The sequence below is a fragment of the Rhinoraja longicauda genome, chromosome 26 (genome assembly GCF_053455715.1).
Source record: "Rhinoraja longicauda isolate Sanriku21f chromosome 26, sRhiLon1.1, whole genome shotgun sequence".
Classification (NCBI taxonomy): Eukaryota; Metazoa; Chordata; class Chondrichthyes; order Rajiformes; family Arhynchobatidae; genus Rhinoraja; species Rhinoraja longicauda.
The window spans coordinates 2,858,647-2,878,389 of NC_135978.1; the positions used below are offsets into that span (position 1 = coordinate 2,858,647).

The following is a 19,743-nucleotide window of genomic DNA, read 5'->3' on the forward strand; positions in this document are numbered from 1 at the left end:
CATGAGTTGTTCAGAATCTCATGCTGCATACTGATCGTTGATTGAAAGTTCTTCATTGATCTCGTAGCTTTAAAAATAGATGAATTAAAATGTGGACTATTTGTACATTCAGTTTGGTTTATTGTCCCGTGTACCGAGGTACGGTGAAAAGCTTTTGTTGCGTGCTAACCAGTCAGCGGAAAGACAACACATGATTACAATCGAGCCACCCACATTGCACAGATACATGATAAAGGGAATAACGTTTAGTGCAAGATAAAGTCCGATCAAGGATAGTCCGAGAATCAAGGTCTTGCTCTTTAACAGTAGGAAATATCTTTCAACTGTAGAAGTAAAAATTGAAAATGCACTTGGAAGCTGTGTTTGGAAAGTTAGCATTTGATGGTTGGGCTTTGAATGCTTTTTATCTGTGACTGCTGTGTTTGGGAATCTTGTACCATATTTGTTCAACAGTAATGATGCACAGTGCCACTTTATTGGTTGGTTGGATTGCGTTGATTCTCATTGAACTTGAACAGATTCTGTTCCAAAACTGGTAATAACGAATATTATTATTTTTTTCCCATAATAGGTAAAGTGAGTCCAACTGTGCTGTCAACAGGTGTGTCAGTGGGAAACAAACCAGTTCCCCTAACTTCTCCATTAAATACTTCAGTTATGTTTGACCTTGCCAACTCTCTGCAGGCAGCTATGGAAGGAAGTGGAGGTAAATGTTTTGACAATTTCTCCAGCTCAACATATTTTCTCCGGTTGACTTTCCATTTGGTAGATGAAAGGATTTTGAGTTTTGCATGCATACCATTTCTACCACTTGGTCCGAAATGTAAGAACATAGAAGAGTACAGCAAAGGAACAAGCCGTTCCGGTTTTGCCTTTCCACCTCATTTGACTTGTGCAAATGCCAGGTCTCATTCTAGTTATAAATTGTTTCATATAAATTGTCTGTTGGGAATGAATTACCAGGAATGCCCAACGAAACATGACTGTCAATTTTATATAAATTTGGGATTTGTTCTGGTTATGCTCATCATTATTTTAAAATGCATCAAATATTGCTATAAGATTTTTAAAAACCCACTCACTCAATCTCAATTTCAACTTGTGGGCAATTGTACAATTAAATGTATCTCTTGGTGAAAACAAAGAGAAATTGTGGAAATAATCCACAAATATTAATGTCCAGTAGTAAGTGCCAAAGCTAAATTTCATGCTGGAGTCAATGTAAGCTTAGTGGTAGTAGGGAGAAGAACATTGTGGAGCAAATGATTCGTTTTATTTATTTATTTATTACATTCAAAATTAATAGTTGTCAGCTAAATTGCATGGGATGGGGAAAATACAATTGTAAATGGGCAGGACTATGGCACAGCGGTAGAGTTGCTGCCTTACAGCGCCAGAGATCCAGGTTAGATCCTGACCACGGGTGCTGTCTGTACGGAGTTTGTACGTTCTCCCTGTGGGCTTTTTCTCCGGATGCTCCAGTTTCCTCCCATACTCCAAAGACGTACATGTTTGTAGGCTAATTGGCTTGGTAAAATTGTAAATTGTCCCTAGTGTGTGTAGGAAAGTGTTAGTGTGCGGGGATCGCTGGTTGGCACAGCACAGTGGGCCAAAAGGCCTGTTTCCACGTTGTATCTCCAAAAAAAACTTTAAAAAAATTAATGTTTACAAAAGTGTTGACTCACAATTATATTATTTAGTAATGACATTTGTCGTGATATTAGTTTAAATTCCAGAAAGTTGGAATAAAACAATATATTGCTGGAAATGCTCAACAGGTCAGGTATCACTCATGGAGGGAGAAACACTTAACATCTCACTTAAAGTCTCACTTGTTCAGCACTGCCTTCAACCACTGAAGGTCACCTCACTTTCTGTCTCCTTTTTCTGTTCGTTTACTTATTTATCTATTTATTCAATTCTCTATGTTCTAGAAATCCCTGTAAAGCGTCTTTGAGTGTTTGTAAAGCGCTATATAAATGTAATGCATTATTATTATTATTATTAATCTATTTGTGTTAATTGGAATTTTAAATAGAAATTGTTTGAGACCTTCAGAAGAAACTACAATATTGTTTTGTCCTTTTGCAGAGATTGAACTCAGTAAGCTGGATGAAAAATTGATTCAGGTACTGGCTTGGCAGAGAATTCAGCAGCTGTTTCCTCCCAAAGCATCCTCGCTACCATCAGTACTTAGCACCTCGAAAACCCAGACAAGTGCTGCAACCACGCAGACTGAAGGTATGCATTCAATTGTCTCTCGTTTCAGCCCATCTGCAGCTCAGACTCAGTTGTGCGTCTTATCTCTGATTGGATGAGGCTCTTCACGGTACCACACTGTCCCCTCATCTTCCTAAACATCAGCACACCCGAAACATGTGCTCAGAACTTATTAGAGTCAAACAGGCCTTTCCGCCCAACTTGGCCACACAGCCCAACATGTCCCAGCTACACCAGTCCCACCTGCCCATGTTTGGCCCATGTCCCTTCAAACCTTTCATAGAAACATAGACATAGAAACATAGACAATAGGGTTGGATCATACAACTGCCGCGGGCTATGCCTGGGTAACAGCGCAGGAGACAGAGCCCGACGTATAGTAGTTGACAACCTGCTGAAAAGCTGTGACATTTTATGTTTACAAGAAACGTTTTTATCGAAACAGGACTTGGGAAAATTGAACTCTTTTAATGACGATTTCCACGGGGCTGGTGAGTCCACTACTGACCTATCTATGGGAATAGTGAGAGGAAGGATAGCAGGGGGAGTGGCCATCCTTTGGCAGAAAAGGATGGACTCTGCTATTAATGTCATTAGGCTAGAAGTTGACTGGTGTATCGCTATACAGATAAAAATGAATAACAAAGAGGTTACTATCCTCAATGTATACACACCGTATGAGTCACAACAAAATGAAGACGAATACCTGATTAGATTAGCTTTTATAAATTCTTTTATTTCTGATAATCATTCCACAAGTATCTATGTAGTGGGTGACATGAATGCTGACCTATCAGACTAAAGTTCCTTGTTTGCAAAGCATATGCTGCAGTTTTGTGTCGATAACACTCTTATATTATCCAGCCAAAAGCTCCTACCTGCAGATGGTTATTCTTACATAAGTGAGGCCTGGCACTCTACATCATGGCTTGACCACTGCATTAGCACTGCTGATGCTCATGATATTCTAAGATCTATGGAGATTGTGTATGAGGCATCTATGTCTGATCATGTTCCTTTTGTTATGGCACTCGATTGGGGCAGTCTCCCGGAGATGTCTCAGGAGGTTAATAGTGCCTGTAAGGCTAAACTGGATTGGTCTAAGCTCTCAGATGAGGATGTGATGTTATACTATGGGAGAACTGATGTCCTTCTAAGTAATGTATATCTACCCAGAGATGCGATTATGTGTACTGATGTGAATTGTAATAACAGCGCTCACTGTAAGGACCTCTGTGCTATGTATAATTGTATTGTGGGTGCTGTGTATGAAGCTAGTAGGCCATGCTTTACTCACTCTGATAAAAGACACAGCATTAAGCCAGGGTGGAATAAACATGTGGCTGCTCATCATGCTGAAGCTAAGGATGCCTTTAAGGCTTGGGTCCTGGCAGGTAGGCCCAGAGAGTGGCCTGTCCTGGATCACAAAAAGCTTAGTAATGCTCGGTATAAATATGCAGTTCGTTATATCAGCAAACGCGAACAATTAATGAGAGCAGACTCTATGGCTGATAAGCTCCTTGGTAACGATGTTACTGGCTTCTGGAAGGAGGTGAGAGCTCTGAACAGAGGCAGTACATCGTTACAATGTACCATAGAAGGAGTCTCAGGAGCCGACAACATAGCTGATTTGTGGAGGCAACATTACTCTGAGCTATTCAATTGTATTAAAAGTGATCCCTACAAAGTGGGCAACATTGCCAACAGTGACAAAGTGGGAATCACAGCCAATAAGGTCTATCAAGCAATCACACAGCTAGCTGATAACAAAGCTAGCGGCTTAGATCAGATCACTGCAGAGCACCTCAAGCTTGCAAGCCCGAGGGTTGCTGTCCTTCTTGCAATCTGTTTTACTGGCCTTATGAATCATGGTCTGTTACCGGACTCCATGTTGTCCGTTACTCTGGTGCCTGTCATCAAGGACAAAGCGGGCAAGGTGGGGAGCTTGGATAATTACAGACCGATTGCTCTAGCCAGTGTGTTATCCAAAGTCCTGGAAATAATTTTATTAGATAGATTATGTTTTTATTTGGGTACTACAGACAACCAGTTTGGCTTCAAGGCTAAGCATGGTACTGATTTATGTATCTATGCCCTGAAGGAAATGGTTGAAATGTATAGAAGGCAGAATTCCTCTGTGTTAATTGGTTTTATTGATGCCTCTAAAGCTTTTGATCGAGTCAACCATCATAAGCTGTTCCAAAAATTGAGTCAAAGAGGAGTGCCTAACAGTATAATTAGGGTCCTGGCATATTGGTACGCCAACCAGAGCATGCAGGTCAAATGGGGTAATGCAGTCTCTGTAACATTTGGTGTTGGTAATGGGGTTCGCCAGGGGGGGGCTACTCTCACCAGCCCTCTTTAATGTGTACATGAATGATTTATCTGAACAGCTTAGAGGCTGTAAAACAGGATGTATGATTGGTAACACCCTGGTAAACCATCTCATGTATGCCGATGATCTGGCGGTTTTTTCTCCCAGCAGTGCTGGGTTTCAGCAGATGTTGAATATATGCTCTGAGTATGGTGTCCAATTTGACGTGAAATACAATGCTAAAAAGAGCGTTGTCATGATTTGTAAAGTAAAAGGGGACAAAGATCTAGTCTTCCCATCATTTTACCTGTCAGGGCAGGTTCTATCTGTCTGCTGTAAAGCTAAGTATCTGGGACATGCCATCACAGATCGAATGTCTGATGATGAGGACATGTATAGACAGCGCCGCATGTTGTATGCACAAGCTAACATGTTGGTTAGGAAATTCCACTGGTGCTCAGGAAATGTCAAGATAAACCTGTTTAGAGCGTACTGTACTCCTCTTTACACTGCTCCTTTGTGGATAAAGTTTAATAAGTCAAGCATTCATAAACTTAAGGTTGCCTATAATGACTGCATGCGCATATTGCTTAGAAAGCCAAGGTGGTGCAGTGCAAGTGAACTGTTTTGTAGTGCAGGAGTCAATACGTTTCATGCCCTGTTGAGGAATCTCATGTTTAAATTTATATGCCGATTGAATGGTTCTCAGAATTCCATCATTGTGCTGCTGGTAAATCCTGGTTTCAGTGCCGTGAGATACCTGTCACCTATGTGGAAACATTGGTATTGTTGCCTTTTCTAATTTAATTTAATTTAATATGTATATACTGTGTGCTGTATGTGTATATGCCACTGTATGTTTCTTTTTTTTTTCCTGGTCAGATGTGCAGCACTTTGGTCAACGTGGGTTGTTTTTAAATGTGCTATACAAATAAATTGACTTGACTTGACTTGACTATTCTAATGGACCATGAGTCTGCTTAATAAATTTAAAAAAATTAAAAAAAAATTAAAATAGGTGCAGGAGGAGGCCATTTGGCCCTTCGAGCCAGCACCACCATTCATTGTGATCATGGCTGATCATCCAGAATCAGTAACCTTCTCCCCATAATCCTTTGATTCCACTAGCCCCTAGAGCTCTTTCCTATCCATGTGACTTATTCTGCACCACTTCCCATTCCAACATATTCCCTCTGGTCACTGAACTAAAATAGTTCCTGCGTTCAAAATTCTTATCTTTGCGTTTCAAAGTTTTAATGCTCCGGACCTGTCATCTTCTCCAGTTCCATACCGTTGCCTCCCCTTAGAAATTGGTCACCTGTCGGTTTAATTTAGAGATACAATATGGAAACAGGCACTTCGGCCCACCCGCTCCACACTGGTTCTATGTTATCCCACTTTCTGCATCACTCCCTCGGGGAATTTGCAGATGTCGATTATCCCACAAACCTGCACGTCTTTGGGATGTGGGGAGAAACCGGAGCACCCGGAGATGCACAGGGAGAACGTGCAAATTCCACGCAGACAGCACCCGAGATTCGGATTGAACCTGGGTCTCTGGTGCTGTGAGGCAGCAGCTTTACCAGCTGTGTCACTGCGCCGCCCACTGTCTTTCCCCATTCTCCCCCCGCCCCGTCATTTGTAACCATGTCCTCTGCTTCATTCCAAACTGATCTGGCTTACGATGACACAAGAAACTGCAGCTGTTGGTATCTTGAGCAAAGCACATTGCTAGAGGAAGTCAGCGGGTCAGGCAGCATCTGTGGAGGGAATGGATAGGTGACATTTTAGGGTGGGATAGAAACATAGAAAACAGGTGCAGGGGTAGGCCATTTGGCCCTTCAAGCCAGCACCGCCATTCAATATGATCATGGCTGATCATCCAAAATCAGTACCCCGTTCCTGCTTTCTCCCCCTATTAGATCAGTCAAAAGAAAGGTCTTGACCGGAACATTGCTTGTCCATTCCCTCCACAGACACTGACCCGCTGAGTTGTTCCAACACGTGTGATTGATTTGGTGTATATTAGACTCATTAAAACTTTTTATGTGATTATTATCTCCCCTTTAAATGGTCACATTACTCAAAGTACAATTTTCCTGTACATATTGGTCATGTTTTTATTAAGTCATTTAGAATTTAGTTTCTTATTGCCTTGTGTGTCGAGGTACAGTGAAAAGCATTTTTTGTTGCGTGCTAACCTTTCGGGGGAAATACTATACATGATTACAATACAGATACGGGAGAAAGGAAATAAAAAACGCTGCTATTGAAATAAAGATTTAAAAGAGTGGAGCGATGGTAATGAATGATTGCAAGTCTATTTCTGGGACCAGCAAGCTAAGAGACGCTTGGCCATCTTGCATCCAGAAGCTGCCAGCTTTGATGATTTGTCAGTCACTATATATTGAAATTATTAACTTGTTAACTTAAATTTCAATTATATTTTGAATTGAGTGTTTCCTGTTCAACACTAGACCAACGCTGCAGCTTTTAACCTTAAGTTTTTTTTTACTTTTTAGTTCCAGTGAAAGAAGTTCAGGCACGAGCTGTGTTTTATCCTCTAACGGGTAAAGGTCAAGCTGTTAGTATGTGCTACAGAACACTTTATATAGGAACAGGTGAGCAAAACCCATCCTTTAAATGGCTAATTGAACGTAATATGATGTGCAAGTGGCTGATACCTGCAGTACACCCTTTTCTGTGCTGATTTCTCCTGTTTACCAGCATTGTTTCAGAAATTGTATAGAGAGGTCCTCCTGATGCTGGTATATACCAAAGATAGACGCAATGTGCTGGAGTAACTCAGCGGGTCAGGCAGCATTTCTGGAGAGAAGGGATGGGTGACCTTTTGGGTCGGGTCCCGTCTTCAGACTGGAATCAGAGGAAGAGTCCTCACCCGAAACATAACCTATCCATTTTCTTCAGAGATGCTGCCTGACCCGCTGAGTTACTCCAGCATTTTGTGTCTACCTTTTTGTTTGAAAAATTGTTTGATATCTATAAATCTCTTTAATTTTGAAAAAAGAAGCTTCATTGTTGCTACCCCGTCCCTCCCTCCCTCCCTCCCTCCAAAACAGATTTTAGTTTAGTTTAGAAATGCAGCGCGGAAACCAGCCCTTTGGCCCACCATGTCCACCCGACCAGCCATCCCAATACACTAGCACTATCCTACACACCCTACGGACAGTTTACAATTATTACCAAAGCCAATTAACCCACAAACCTGGACCTCTTTGGAGTCTGGGAGAAAACCGGAGCACCCGGAGAAAACCCACGCTTTCACAGGAAGAACGTAGTGACTTCGTACAGACAGCACCTGTAGTCGGAATCGAACCCAGGTCTCTGGTGCAGTTGGGCAGCAACTCTGCTGCTGTGCCGCCCTAACTTAATTCTGATTTAACTTGAAAAGGTGAATGTTTGAAAGATAAATATGTCAGATTCAGATGACTATCTGTCAAGTTGAGGGCAGTACAGCTGGTGTGGTGCTGCCGTCCCACAGTGGGTTCGATCCTGGCGTTGGGTGCTGTCTGTGTGGAGTTTGTACGTTCTCCACGTGACTGCGAGGGTTTCCTCTGCCTGCTCCAAATTCCTCCCACATCCCAAGGACGTGCAGGTTTATAGGTTAATTGTCCTCTGTAAATTGCCCCTAATCGTTAGGTAGTGGTAGAGAAAGTGGGATAACATAGAACGGCGGGGCCTCGTGGTCGATGAGCCTGAGGGGGGAGGGGAAGACGATCGGGATCTGACGTGGGGCGACCGCCGTGTGGGATGGTGGGAGAACAAAGGGGGACCGGGTGGGGGGGGGGGAGACTCTAGTTTAGAATCCTCTGCCCAAGGGATTAGTCTGTTTGTTTGTTCGTTTGTTCCGGTGAAGGCGCTGTGCACACGGCAGTCAGACAACAGTCGCATGTCTTTTTATTTTTGTTTTCACTTTTAATTTCAAGTTTTTGTGTCCCTTGTGTGTTGTGACTGTCGTCGGACCAATTTCCCTCCGGGGATGAATGAAGATTCATCGCATCGTATCTTATTGTAACGTGTGAACAGATGATTAATGGTTAGCTTGGTGGGCCAACTCTTCCATGGCTGTTTTTCAAAATTAAACGAAACTGAATATTTTTTAATTTATTAGTTTCCTGCCAAACTGGTTTATTAGGCATTCAAAGCAGAACCCATAAATAGTATATTTTTTCTGAAAAAGCGAGAAACAATGAGTTGCAGAAAATCTCTTTCTGCTCAGAGGTACATCTTTACCTGATGTTATTCAACTCTGATATTGAGCAGACAGGTGGCTGGAGAAATTAATCTGTCAGATCAGGTTACATTTCCCATCATTTACTTTGAGCAGATGTTGTTAGACTGGTTTACCAAATTCACCCAAACAAATGCGTAGAGTTTAATAAATGATTATATTTAGCTGTGTGTACTGCATATACGGACCTCCTCAGTTGCTGCAAGTAAGAATTTAATTGTTCCATTGTTGGCACATAGGACAATTAAACACTCTGACACTTGACTCTTGAAGCACATCTGGCATGCATACCACTGACAAGTTGCTCCTGTAGCATATATAATAAACGTAACATACTCCCTTTCTGATTTGAGCACGCTCTGTCTTTCTGCTTGTGCACTCTCCCTGTTAAGTATTTCTACATTGCTTTCTAGCTTCTGATCTTTTTCCGCCTGACCGAGACACACTACCTCAGCCTATAGCTGCCTTCATCTTTTAATTTAGTTTAGTTTAGTGATACAGCACGGAAACAGGCCCTTTGGCCCACCAAGTCTGCACTGACCTGCGATCCCCGCATATTAACACTACACTACACACATTAGGAACAATTTTACATTTACACCAAGCCAATTAACCTACAAACCTGTACGTCTTTGGAGTGTGGAAGAAAACTGACGATCGTGGAGAAAATGCACGCAGGTCACGGGGAGAACGTACGAACGCTGTACAGACTAGAACCTGTAGTCAGGATTGAACCCAGGTCTGTGGCTCTGGAAGGCAGTAGCTCTACCACCGTGCCGCCCATTTTCTTGGTTTCTCATACTACGATGTGTGGTGCTCTCACTTTCTCAGTCTCCCTGCCTCTTGTCTGCAGCCATCTCAAATTTTCTCTCTCTCTACCGTACTTAAGGTCATAAGTGATAGGAGTAGAATTAGGCCATTCGGCCCATCAAGTGTACTCCGCCATTCAATTATGGTTGATCAATCTCTCTCTACTAACCCTATTCTCCTGCCTTCTCCCCATGACCTCTGACACCTGTACTAATCAAAAATCTGTCTGCCTTAAAAATATCCAATGACTTGGCCTCCACGGCCTTCTGTGGCGAAGAATTCCACAGATTCACCACCCTCTGACTGAAGACAATTTTCCACATCTTCCTAAAAGAACGTCCTTTAATTCTGTGGCTATGACCTCTAGTCCTAGACTCCCACTAGTGGAAACATCCTCTCCACATACAATCTATCCAAGCCTTTCACTATTCTGTATATTTCAATGAGGTCCCCCCCCCCCCCCATTCTTCTAAACTCCAGCGAGTACAGGCCCAGTGCCGACAAACGCTCAACATAAGTTAACTTACTCATTCCTGGGATCATTCTTGTAAACCTTCTCTGGACCCTCTCCGGAGCCAGCACATCCTTCCTCAGATATGGTGCCCAGAATTGCTCACAATATTCCAAATGCAGCCTGACCGAGCGCCTTATAGTGCCTGAGCATTACATCCCATACCTCTCTATGCAACCCTGACACTAACTAACTGCTCGACAGCTGTCTTACTCTGAGTCTATGTTACATCGTTCCATGGTTATTTCTCACCCTTGCTCCCTTTGTTGCTCTGCAGTTGTATTTTCTCTCGCACTTACTTGGTCTATATGCTGCCAGCTGCTTGCATATCATTGATTTTGTGGTGTACCGATTTAAATGATGTTTTCCAATGTAGTGACATAGTACATTACGTTCTTTGAATGGATCAAGCTTATTTCTGGGCATTTGTGTTCCTTAATGTTTTGAGGGCAGGCAGGAAAAATGCAGACAGACTATTGGAACTGAAATTTGCTTTCTTGTTTCTGTTCAGGTGCCGACATGGATGTGTGCCTTACAAATTATGGTTATTGTAATTATGTTTCAGGCAAACATGCCTGCATATTCTATGATGAGGTAAGGTTCAAATCCTGTCCTTGAGAGCAAAATACGTCACTTTACAGTCCATGTGGGAGGGAACTGCAGGTGCAGGTTTACACCGAAGACAGACACAAAATGCTGCAGTAAGTCAGGCAGCATCTCAGGATAGAAGGAATGGGTGTCGTTTTGGGTCTGAAGAAGGGTCTCGACCAGAAACATCACCCATTCCTTCAATCCAGAGATGTTGCCTGTCCCGCTGAGTTACTCCAGCATTTTGTGTCTATCTTCACTTTACAGTCTTCTTTACTGAGACTTGGAAAGCTAGAAAGCCCCAACTAAGCTCATCCCATTTACCCGGTTTGACCCCTTATCCCTCTAAATGTTTCCTAATCATAAACAAAAAAAATGTTTTTATTGCAAGCAATAATTTCATTGTTCTATTTTCGGTACCGATGACTCTTAATCTAAATGCAGATAATTGTAGTTTCTTCACTTTGAAATAGGTTAGATATCAGCTAATAAACTCGGCCTATGATTAAAAATTGTGGATTTGTGGTCAATTTGGAAAAAGACCAGTTATTTTGAAGCCAGTGGGTTAAGATTGAAGTTGGGGCCTAATTGTAGCTGTGTTTATCATATCATCATATCATATATATACAGCCGGAAACAGGCCTTTTCGGCCCACCAAGTCCGTGCCGCCCAGTGATCCCCGTACATTAACACTATCCTACACCCACTAGGGACAATTTTTACATTTACCCAGCCAATTAACCTACATACCTGTACCTTTACAACAGGTAATTTCTAAATGAGAAATCGTGGGCAATGCCTCTCTGATAATTCAGTCTGAAACAAGGGACATTGTTGATGTGTACACTAAAATCATAAAAGGGAGAAGCTAGAATGGTTGCGATAAAGCTTCTTGAATGGTATGGGCGTCAAGGGTTGTAGGGTGAAGGCCGGATAATGGGGTTGAGAGAGAAAGGCAGATCAGCCGTGATTGAAGGACTGGGTAGATGCAAAGGGCCGAATGGTCTCATTCTTCTCCCATGACTTATGAACTTATTGGGAGATGAAATATATATATTTCTGAAGTCAAGTCAATTAATTACCAGAGAAAAATTTCAAAGGAGAATGAATCCAGTGAGGGACTCGCACTTGCACAGGCATCGTGGGTAGGTTGGCTTCAGTCACTGAAACAACTTCATATCCATGGCAGTGGAATTGCATAAGATAGCATTGATTTTGTTTCAATAGACAATAGGTGCAGGAGTAGGCCAATCAGCCCTTCGAGCCAGCACCGCCATTCAATGTGATCATGGCTGATCATTTACAATCAGTACCCTGTTCCTGCCTTCTCCCCATACCACCTGACTCCGCTATCATTAAGAGCTCTATCTGGCTCTCTTGAAAGCACCCAGAGAATTGGTCTCCACTGCCTTCTGAGGCAGAGAATTCCTTAGATTTACAATTCTGACTGAAAAAGTTTTTCCTTATCTCCGTTCTAAATGGCCTACCCTTTATTCTTAAACTGTGACCCCTGGTTCTGGACTCCCCCAACATTGGGAACATGTTTCCTGCCTCTAACGTGTCCAATCCCTTAATAATCTTATATGTTTCGATAAGATCCCCTCTCATCCTTCTAAATTCCAGTGTATACAAGCCTAGTCGCTCCAGTCTTTCAACAAATGACAGTCCCGCCATTCCGGGAATTAACCCAGTGAACCTTCGCTGCACTTCCTCATATAAGTAGATATAACTAGTCTGAAGAAGGGTCTCGACCCGAAACGTCACCCATTCCTTCTCTCCCGAGATGCTGCCTGACCTGCTGAGTTACTCCAGCATTTTGTGAATAAATACCTTCGATTTGTACCAGCATCTGCAGTTATTTTCTTATAACTAGAAAGACTTTGAAAGAAATGGGATAAGTGGAGGGTGGATGTGGAGGGGGATTTTACATGTTGCACCTGTACCCTGAATCTGCCTTACTTGGGGCCCCACTCAGATAGGAACAGACACTAAATTAAAAACATCTTGCCGATCAGTGGTGGGTTTCTCGAACAAATTGGTTTATTGAAGGACTTAACAGTACACACTGGGAAACACTCAGAGAAAACCCAAAGTGTTTCAAAGATTCACAGCACACACAGCTGTTCATATTCTCTCAGCACAATGGTTCCATGTGGATTCTACATTTTTGAAACAATTCCTCATTGATCAATGCCTCTGTAACCTTTCCTCTTTGTCTTTCCCCGGAGTTATCTTTAACCTCGTGTTTCCCGTTATTTTAAAACCCACTCCCCATAATATCTAGCAAATGGCCACAACCAAAGACATTATTTCATGGGTAGACACAAAATGCTGGAGTAACTCAGCGGGCAGGAAGCATCTCTGGAGAGAAGGAATGGGTGACGTTTTGGCACGAGACCCTTCTTTTATTTTCTGAGCAGTTTTATTACCCTCAGCTTAGTTACCAACTTGCAATGTTTATTTCAACTGCACGAGCTGTGCTGTGAAACCTAAACACCATGATAAAATCTATTTATTGCCTCACTAACATCCTTGGGTTCCTTGTGTTGGTCATTTTTCCATCATGCTTCCCCAGTATGTAAGGTCTTGGGTTAAACAGGTTATAAACCACTCGCCTTCCTTATAATTGCCGACGACAGTGTAAATGGGCATCTGATCAGCACAGACTAACTGGGCCAAAGGGCCTGTTTCCATGCCATGTGACTCAAGAGTATGGTTAGAAGAAACTTGGAGTAAGGGGGAGAAAAATTCACCCCCTTCAGTGGCTTCTGGTGTTGTATTTTAACTGACGTGTGAAATTCCTATTAAGTGAAGCAGAAGTTGGCAGAAGTTTAATTGCTGTTTCCACCTTTGCTTTATTTGGTGGGGGGGGGGGGGGGGGGGGGGTCTGCCTGATAAACAGTTTAACCCATAAAAATCTAAGGGTGATTTTGGAGACTGCTCCAGAACTATTGAACGATTTTTTTTTGTTTGTTTGTCAACAATTGCAAATAACACAATGTTTAAAACAAAATCTTGCTGACGATTTAAAATTGTGGTGCATTATCTGATTTTAGAACACAAAACACTATGAATTGCTGAACTACAGTGAACATGGGACAACTGTTGACAACGTGCTCTATTCATGTGACTTCTCTGAGAAAACTACACCCACTCCACCAAGCAGTATTGTTGCCAAAGTTCAAAGTGTAATAAGTAAGCATTTACTTTTCACATTTCCCAAAGTTAAGTTGATGTGTAAATTTTTACTACTTGTTCTGTACTTTTGTCATGATATAAAATGATTCAGCGCGGCGCGGCAGGGTAGAGTTGATGCCTCACAGCGCCAGAGACCCGGGTTCAATACTTGCCTCCGGTTTCTGTCTTTGTGGAGTTTGCACCTTCTCCCTATCACCGTGTGAGTTTCTTCCGGGTCCTCTGGCTTCCTCCAAGATCCGAAAGACGTGCTGGTCTGTAGGTTAATTGGCCTCTGTAAATTGCCCCCAAAATATAAGGAGTGGATGAGAAAATGGGATAACACAGAACTGGTGTGAACGGGGGATAGATGGGCGGAGTAGACGGTGGGTCAAAGAGCCTGTTTCCATGCTGCATCTCTAAAACTAAAACGACTTTTCCCTGTGACCAGTTCTCCCATCTCCCATATCCCATCAACTCTTCTCTCCACCGTCACTGAACCGTAGAAATGACCTGTATGCTGATACTCGGGGGAGAGGGAAGGAGGGGAAGAGAAGAAGAGGCATTAGAGTTGTAGAGAGAGAGAGAGACAATCGGTGTGTTTTCCTCCCACTCTTTCTCGCCAACACTTTTCCATATCTCTTTTACTTATTACAGCCTCGTTTCCCCCCCCCCCCCCCTCCCCCCCCACCTCTCCCATTGTAATATTTCACACAAAAAATGTGTAACAAGCCATCTGATCATGGTCCAGACATTGTAAGAAAATAACTGCAGATGCTGGTACAAATCGAAGGTATTTATTTCACAAAATGCTGGAGTAACTCAGCGGGTCAGGCAGCATCTCGGGAAAAAAGGAATGGGTGACGTTTCGGGTCGAGACACTTTTTCAGACTGATCAGTCTGAAGAAGGGTCTCGACCCGAAACGTCACCCATTCCTTCTCTCCTGAGATGCTGCCTGACCTGCTGAGTTACTCCTGAATTTTGTGAAATAAATGGTCCAGGCATTTGTCATTGATGGATTGGATAAAATCAGCGGTGTGCTTGGAGCTGGAGTTGGAGGAGTGTTGAGTTCTGAAACTTGTCAGAGCAAACTGGTGGAGCTGGTGTCTCAGATCTCCACTGACACAGGTTCAATCCTGACCTCGGGTGCTGTCCGTGTGGAGTTTGCATGCTCTCCCTGTGATTGGGTTTCCGGTTTTAGTTCAGAGATACAGCGCAGAAACAGTCTCTACTGCCCGCTGAATCCGCGCCGACCAGCGATCGCCCTGCACACTAACACTATCCCACACACACTCGGGACAATTTACAATTTTTACCTAAGCCAATTAACCTACAAACCTGCACGTCTTTGGAGTGTGGGAGGAAGCCGGACCCGGAGAAAACCCACACAGGTCACGGGGAGAATGTGCAAACTCAGTACAGACAGCACCCGTAGTCAGGTTGGAACCCAGTTCTCTGGCGTTGTGAGGCAGCAACTCTACCGCTGCAAGACTGTGCCGCCACCTTTCTCACAGGCCACTATAAGTTGCCACAAGTCTGTCAAGGAGTGAGAGGAAGTTGGAAATATGGGGTGAGTAACATGGGTCAGTGGGGAAAAATGGATGCTTGATGGTTGGTGTGGACTTTGTGAGGGAGGGTGTGTTTCTAGAGGAGGATACAGAGCTTGGTATAAATTCAGTGGAATTTAGGAAATTTTTAATTTTCAGGGAATTTTAAATTTTTTATCCTTGGGGATTATTAAGGCAGTACATTTCTTTTTGTGGGCCAATCAAAATTATTGGTATTGTCTCACAGTCGACCAATGGTTTAGTTCAGTTTAGTTTATTGTCACGTTGACCGAGGTGCAGTGAAAAGCTTTAGTTGCGTGCTCACCAGTCAGTGGAAAGACAAAACATTTTTTGCTATTGAGCCGTCCACTGTAGATACATGATAAAAGGAATAATGTTCAGTGCAAGGTAAAGTTCAGTAAAGTCTGATTAAAGATAGTCCGAGGGTCTCCAATGAGGTAGGTGGTATTTCCCAGGACCGCTCTTTAGTTGTTAATAGGATGGTTCAAGTTGCCTGATAACAGCTGGGAAGAAACTGTCCTTGAATCTGGAGGTGTGCGTTTTCACACTTCAGTACCTCTTGCCTGATGGGAGAGGGGGAGAAGAGGGAGTGACATCTTTGATTAAGCTCGCATAATTTGAAACACTGATTAACTCATGAATAACGTTTTTAATTGCCTGACAGCCCTTTAATTAAGCCTTTTAAACCAAGGATATAAAGTGTGACTGCAAAGTATACTGCTGTGCTCTAGGGAGCAGAAGCTTAATTATGTAGGGAGGAACTGCAGATGCTGGTTTACACCAAAGACAGACACAAAATGCTGGAGTAACTCAGCAGGACAGGCAGCATCTCCAGAGAGAAGGAATGGGTGACATTTCAGGTCGAGACCCTTCTTCAGGCCCTTGAGAAGCTTAATTATATTGCAAAGTCTCACTTGTGGAAATAGGCCTTGGGCTCAAACTGTGAAGATGGAGAGTGGCCCATATCTGTTTAGCTGGAGCCCCGGTTAAAGAAATAGCACCAAAGACAGAAGGAATCTCCTGCAGGGTGACTGGCTTCTCCCACTGTGCTGTTCCACTCGAGGAAGCTGGAGCTGCAGGGAGAAACAAGGGGATAGCTCGCTCGTCAAATTGCCAGTATCTCCTTAACGGAAGCACTTAGATTTGGTTTTGTTTAGTGATAAAACGCAGAAACTCTATCTGACACACACTAAGGGCAATTTACATTAATACCAAGCCAATTAACCTACAAACCTCTAGGTCTTTGGAGTGTGGGAAGAAACGGGAGATCCTGGAGAAAATCCACGCGGTCACGGGAAGACCGTACAAACTCTGTACAGACAGCACCCGTGGTCAGGATCGAACCAGGGTCTCTGGTGCTGTGAGGCAGCAACTCTACCGCTGCGCCACCATGTTGCCCCATGTGTAAATGTACAAATATCTTCACTGGACAATATCAGGTTTGCAGAATTGACGCCACTGACTTGACGTGGAGAACACAGAACAGTACAGCACAGGAACGGGCTCCTCGGACCACAATGTCCGTGTTGAACATGATGCTAAGTTAATCTCCTCTGCCTGCATGTGATCCATATTCCTCAATTCGTATGTGGCTTCACCACCAGCCCTGACAGCTCGTTCCAGGCACCCACCATTCTGTGTAAACCAAACTTGCCCCGCACATCTCCTCATCTACTCCCTACGCATTAGGAGCAATTTAAGGAGGCCAATTAACCTACAAACCTGCACGTTTTGGGGATGTGAGAGAAACCGGAGGACCTGGAGAAACCCACACAGTCCTAAGGAAGCCCACAGGGAGCTGTGCTGCCTTCAGGTATTCTAATGGATTAAAGCTGATTTTGAAAGTAGGAACAAAGAACTGCAGATGCTGGTTTATACCAAAGATAGACACAAAGTTCTGGAGTTAATCAGCGAGTTAAACAGCATCTCTGGAGAAAAAGGGTGGTTGACGTTTCGGGGTCGGGACCCTTCTTCAGAATCTGAAGTGTCCCAATCTGAAACGTCACATATCCTTTTTCTCCAGAGATACTGTCCTGACCCGCTGCGTTACTCCAGCACTTTGTGTCTATCTTTGAAGTAGCATTTTTTTTAGTTTGGTTCAGAAAGTTTGGTTAGCGCGGAAACAGGTCCTTCGGCCCACCGAGTCCGTGCCGATTCACGGCACACATTAGGGACAATTTACATTTACATCAAGCCAATTGACCGACAAACCTGTACGTCTTTGGAGTGTGGGAGGAAACCAGTGTCCCCGGAGAAAACCCACGCGGGTCACGGGGAGAAGGTACAAACTTCGTACAGACAACACCCGAGGTCAGGATGGAACCCGTGTCTCTGGTGCTGTGAGACTGCTGCCGCTGCGCCACCATGACATGCCATGGCGTTCTCGCACATGTTGAACAATCCAAAGTTTCCCGTCGACCCGCCCGCCCCATAATTATTTCTGTTTTTTTTTTTGTTTTTTTGCAGAATATTGCAAGAGCAGAAAGGAAGAGGAGGAGCAGGAAGAGACAGTGATGAGTTCCCAGGCCCAGGGACCGCAGGGTAAAGCGTGCAACTGCAAGGCCAGCAGCTCCAGTTTAATAGGGGGCAGTGGCGCGGGCTGGGAAGGCACGGCCCTGCTTCACCACGGCAGCTACATCAAGCTGGGCTGCCTCCAGTTTGTCTTCAGCATCACGGAATTTGCAATGAAGCAGCCAAAAGAGGAGGACGGCCTCTTGCACGATGCTGACCTAGAACAGAAGCATTTGATGAAACTTCATCAAGTCCCAGTGTTACGATCCAACTCTGTTCCATGAGAGTTTCTGACGTGTACATAGGACTAAACAGGGAACCATGAACCGAATAAGCTGTCTTTATACTGCATGGAATGAAGTCTCTTCAGCATTTTTTTTTTTTTGCCCTCCCCCCCCCCCCCTCTCTCCCCTCCCCCCCAACCATTTTTTGCTCAGATTTTGTGGGCAGTTGCACATAGAATTTGTATAATGACTTCTCTTTTAAATATGTAAGTTGTCATAGTTGTAAATGTTGACCGAATGAGAAGACGCAGCAAAGTCCTGTCCGAAGGTCATGGCAAAGCCCTCAGTAGAACGAACTGGAAAAGCCAAGGATACATTCGGACTGCATCCCTAAACATGTACAAATAATCAAAGACTTGTTATATTTTGTGCCAGTGACAATAGTTTTTATAAATATGTGCAAAGTTTTCATAAAAGGATATGTTTATCTACTCTGATCATTGTCTTATTTAATGCATCTGGGAGTCCCTACGAACCAGGTGTTTTTCCGCTACTTTTGCACTACGAGTAGCTGCTGTGAACTGATTGGAGGAAAGAAATCTTTCAAATATCAATGGTATTTTATTTGACTGAGAAGGAGAAAGTGTTAAAAGTAGAGTCTGTGTCAATGCTCCTTTAATGGTGCAGGTGGTTTTTAAATGTGTAACACGCTAAAAACTTGTGGTATGGCACCAGTTGCCGTTGTGTTGTATTGTAGTGTAAAAGTTTGTCGTAAGCTTGTTAAGGTCCTTTTTCACACAATAGTTTAAATGTAAATAGTTAATGTATTGTTTCAGATTTTACAACAGACACTTTCATGTATTCTGTATATAAAAATTTGACTCCAAGTTCCTGTCTCTGCCTGTCTATTATGACTGTAAATACATCAGATTTTTTTAAAGAAAAACTTTTGTTGCAGTTGAATATTTTAACACTGATTACAATCATCAGTCATTATCACCCATTTTCTTCCATATCTTCTAGGTGTGAAACAAGCTTATTCCTCTTCTGCAAGTGTGTAAGTGGTGTGCCTGTCTTTGTCATGTCCGATCGATGTTATTATAGTTTGATTTTTCTTGATTGTGGCTCGATGAATTTTCGAAATGGCTTTGGGGGCTCTTTTTTAACTTCTAATTATTTCAGATTCTTTTTATTTCTCAGTAAACAGGAAGGTCTTGTCATCGGATTTCAATGGCCATGGATGTTCCCGACTGGTGGGCCTTTGTGATTCTGTCTTGCAGTGATTGTTCAGATTTCATGCCAGTTAAAAAGCTATAGTAAGCTATAGAGAGGAAAATAGCCTGACAATTTTGAGCCACTCTTGATATCATTTGGCAGCAAAAGTACTTAGTTACTGCATAACTGCTTCGGGTTATGCTGGCATTAAACCTTTGGAAAAGTCCCAGAGTAAAGCAAAATATAGATTGAAGCCATTTTAACGGGATTTCCATTCTTGATATAGATTACCAGTTGTTGGAACCAATTTTAAGCCAGGGATCTAGAAACATATTGACCCATCAAGATCTGCCCT

The 19,743-nt window shown here is 43.1% G+C and overlaps 1 protein-coding gene across 2 annotated transcripts in view; it reads left to right on the top strand.

Annotated features, from left to right (window-relative positions):
* Nucleotides 1-19,059, top strand: part of phf12b (PHD finger protein 12b) — a 79,074-nt gene extending 60,015 nt beyond the window's left edge. Inside the window, exons 10-15 of one of the 2 annotated variants that reach the window (XM_078422341.1) lie at nucleotides 572-706; nucleotides 2,092-2,241; nucleotides 7,057-7,155; nucleotides 10,619-10,701; nucleotides 13,752-13,890; nucleotides 17,905-19,059. In XM_078422341.1, coding sequence (XP_078278467.1) covers nucleotides 572-706; nucleotides 2,092-2,241; nucleotides 7,057-7,155; nucleotides 10,619-10,701; nucleotides 13,752-13,890; nucleotides 17,905-18,233 — 935 coding nt within the window. In that variant the 3' untranslated portion in view covers nucleotides 18,234-19,059. The remainder of the gene's footprint in view (nucleotides 1-571; nucleotides 707-2,091; nucleotides 2,242-7,056; nucleotides 7,156-10,618; nucleotides 10,702-13,751; nucleotides 13,891-17,904) is intronic. The other variant, XM_078422342.1, reaches the window with a different exon arrangement.
* Nucleotides 19,060-19,743: the final 684 nt, after the last annotated feature.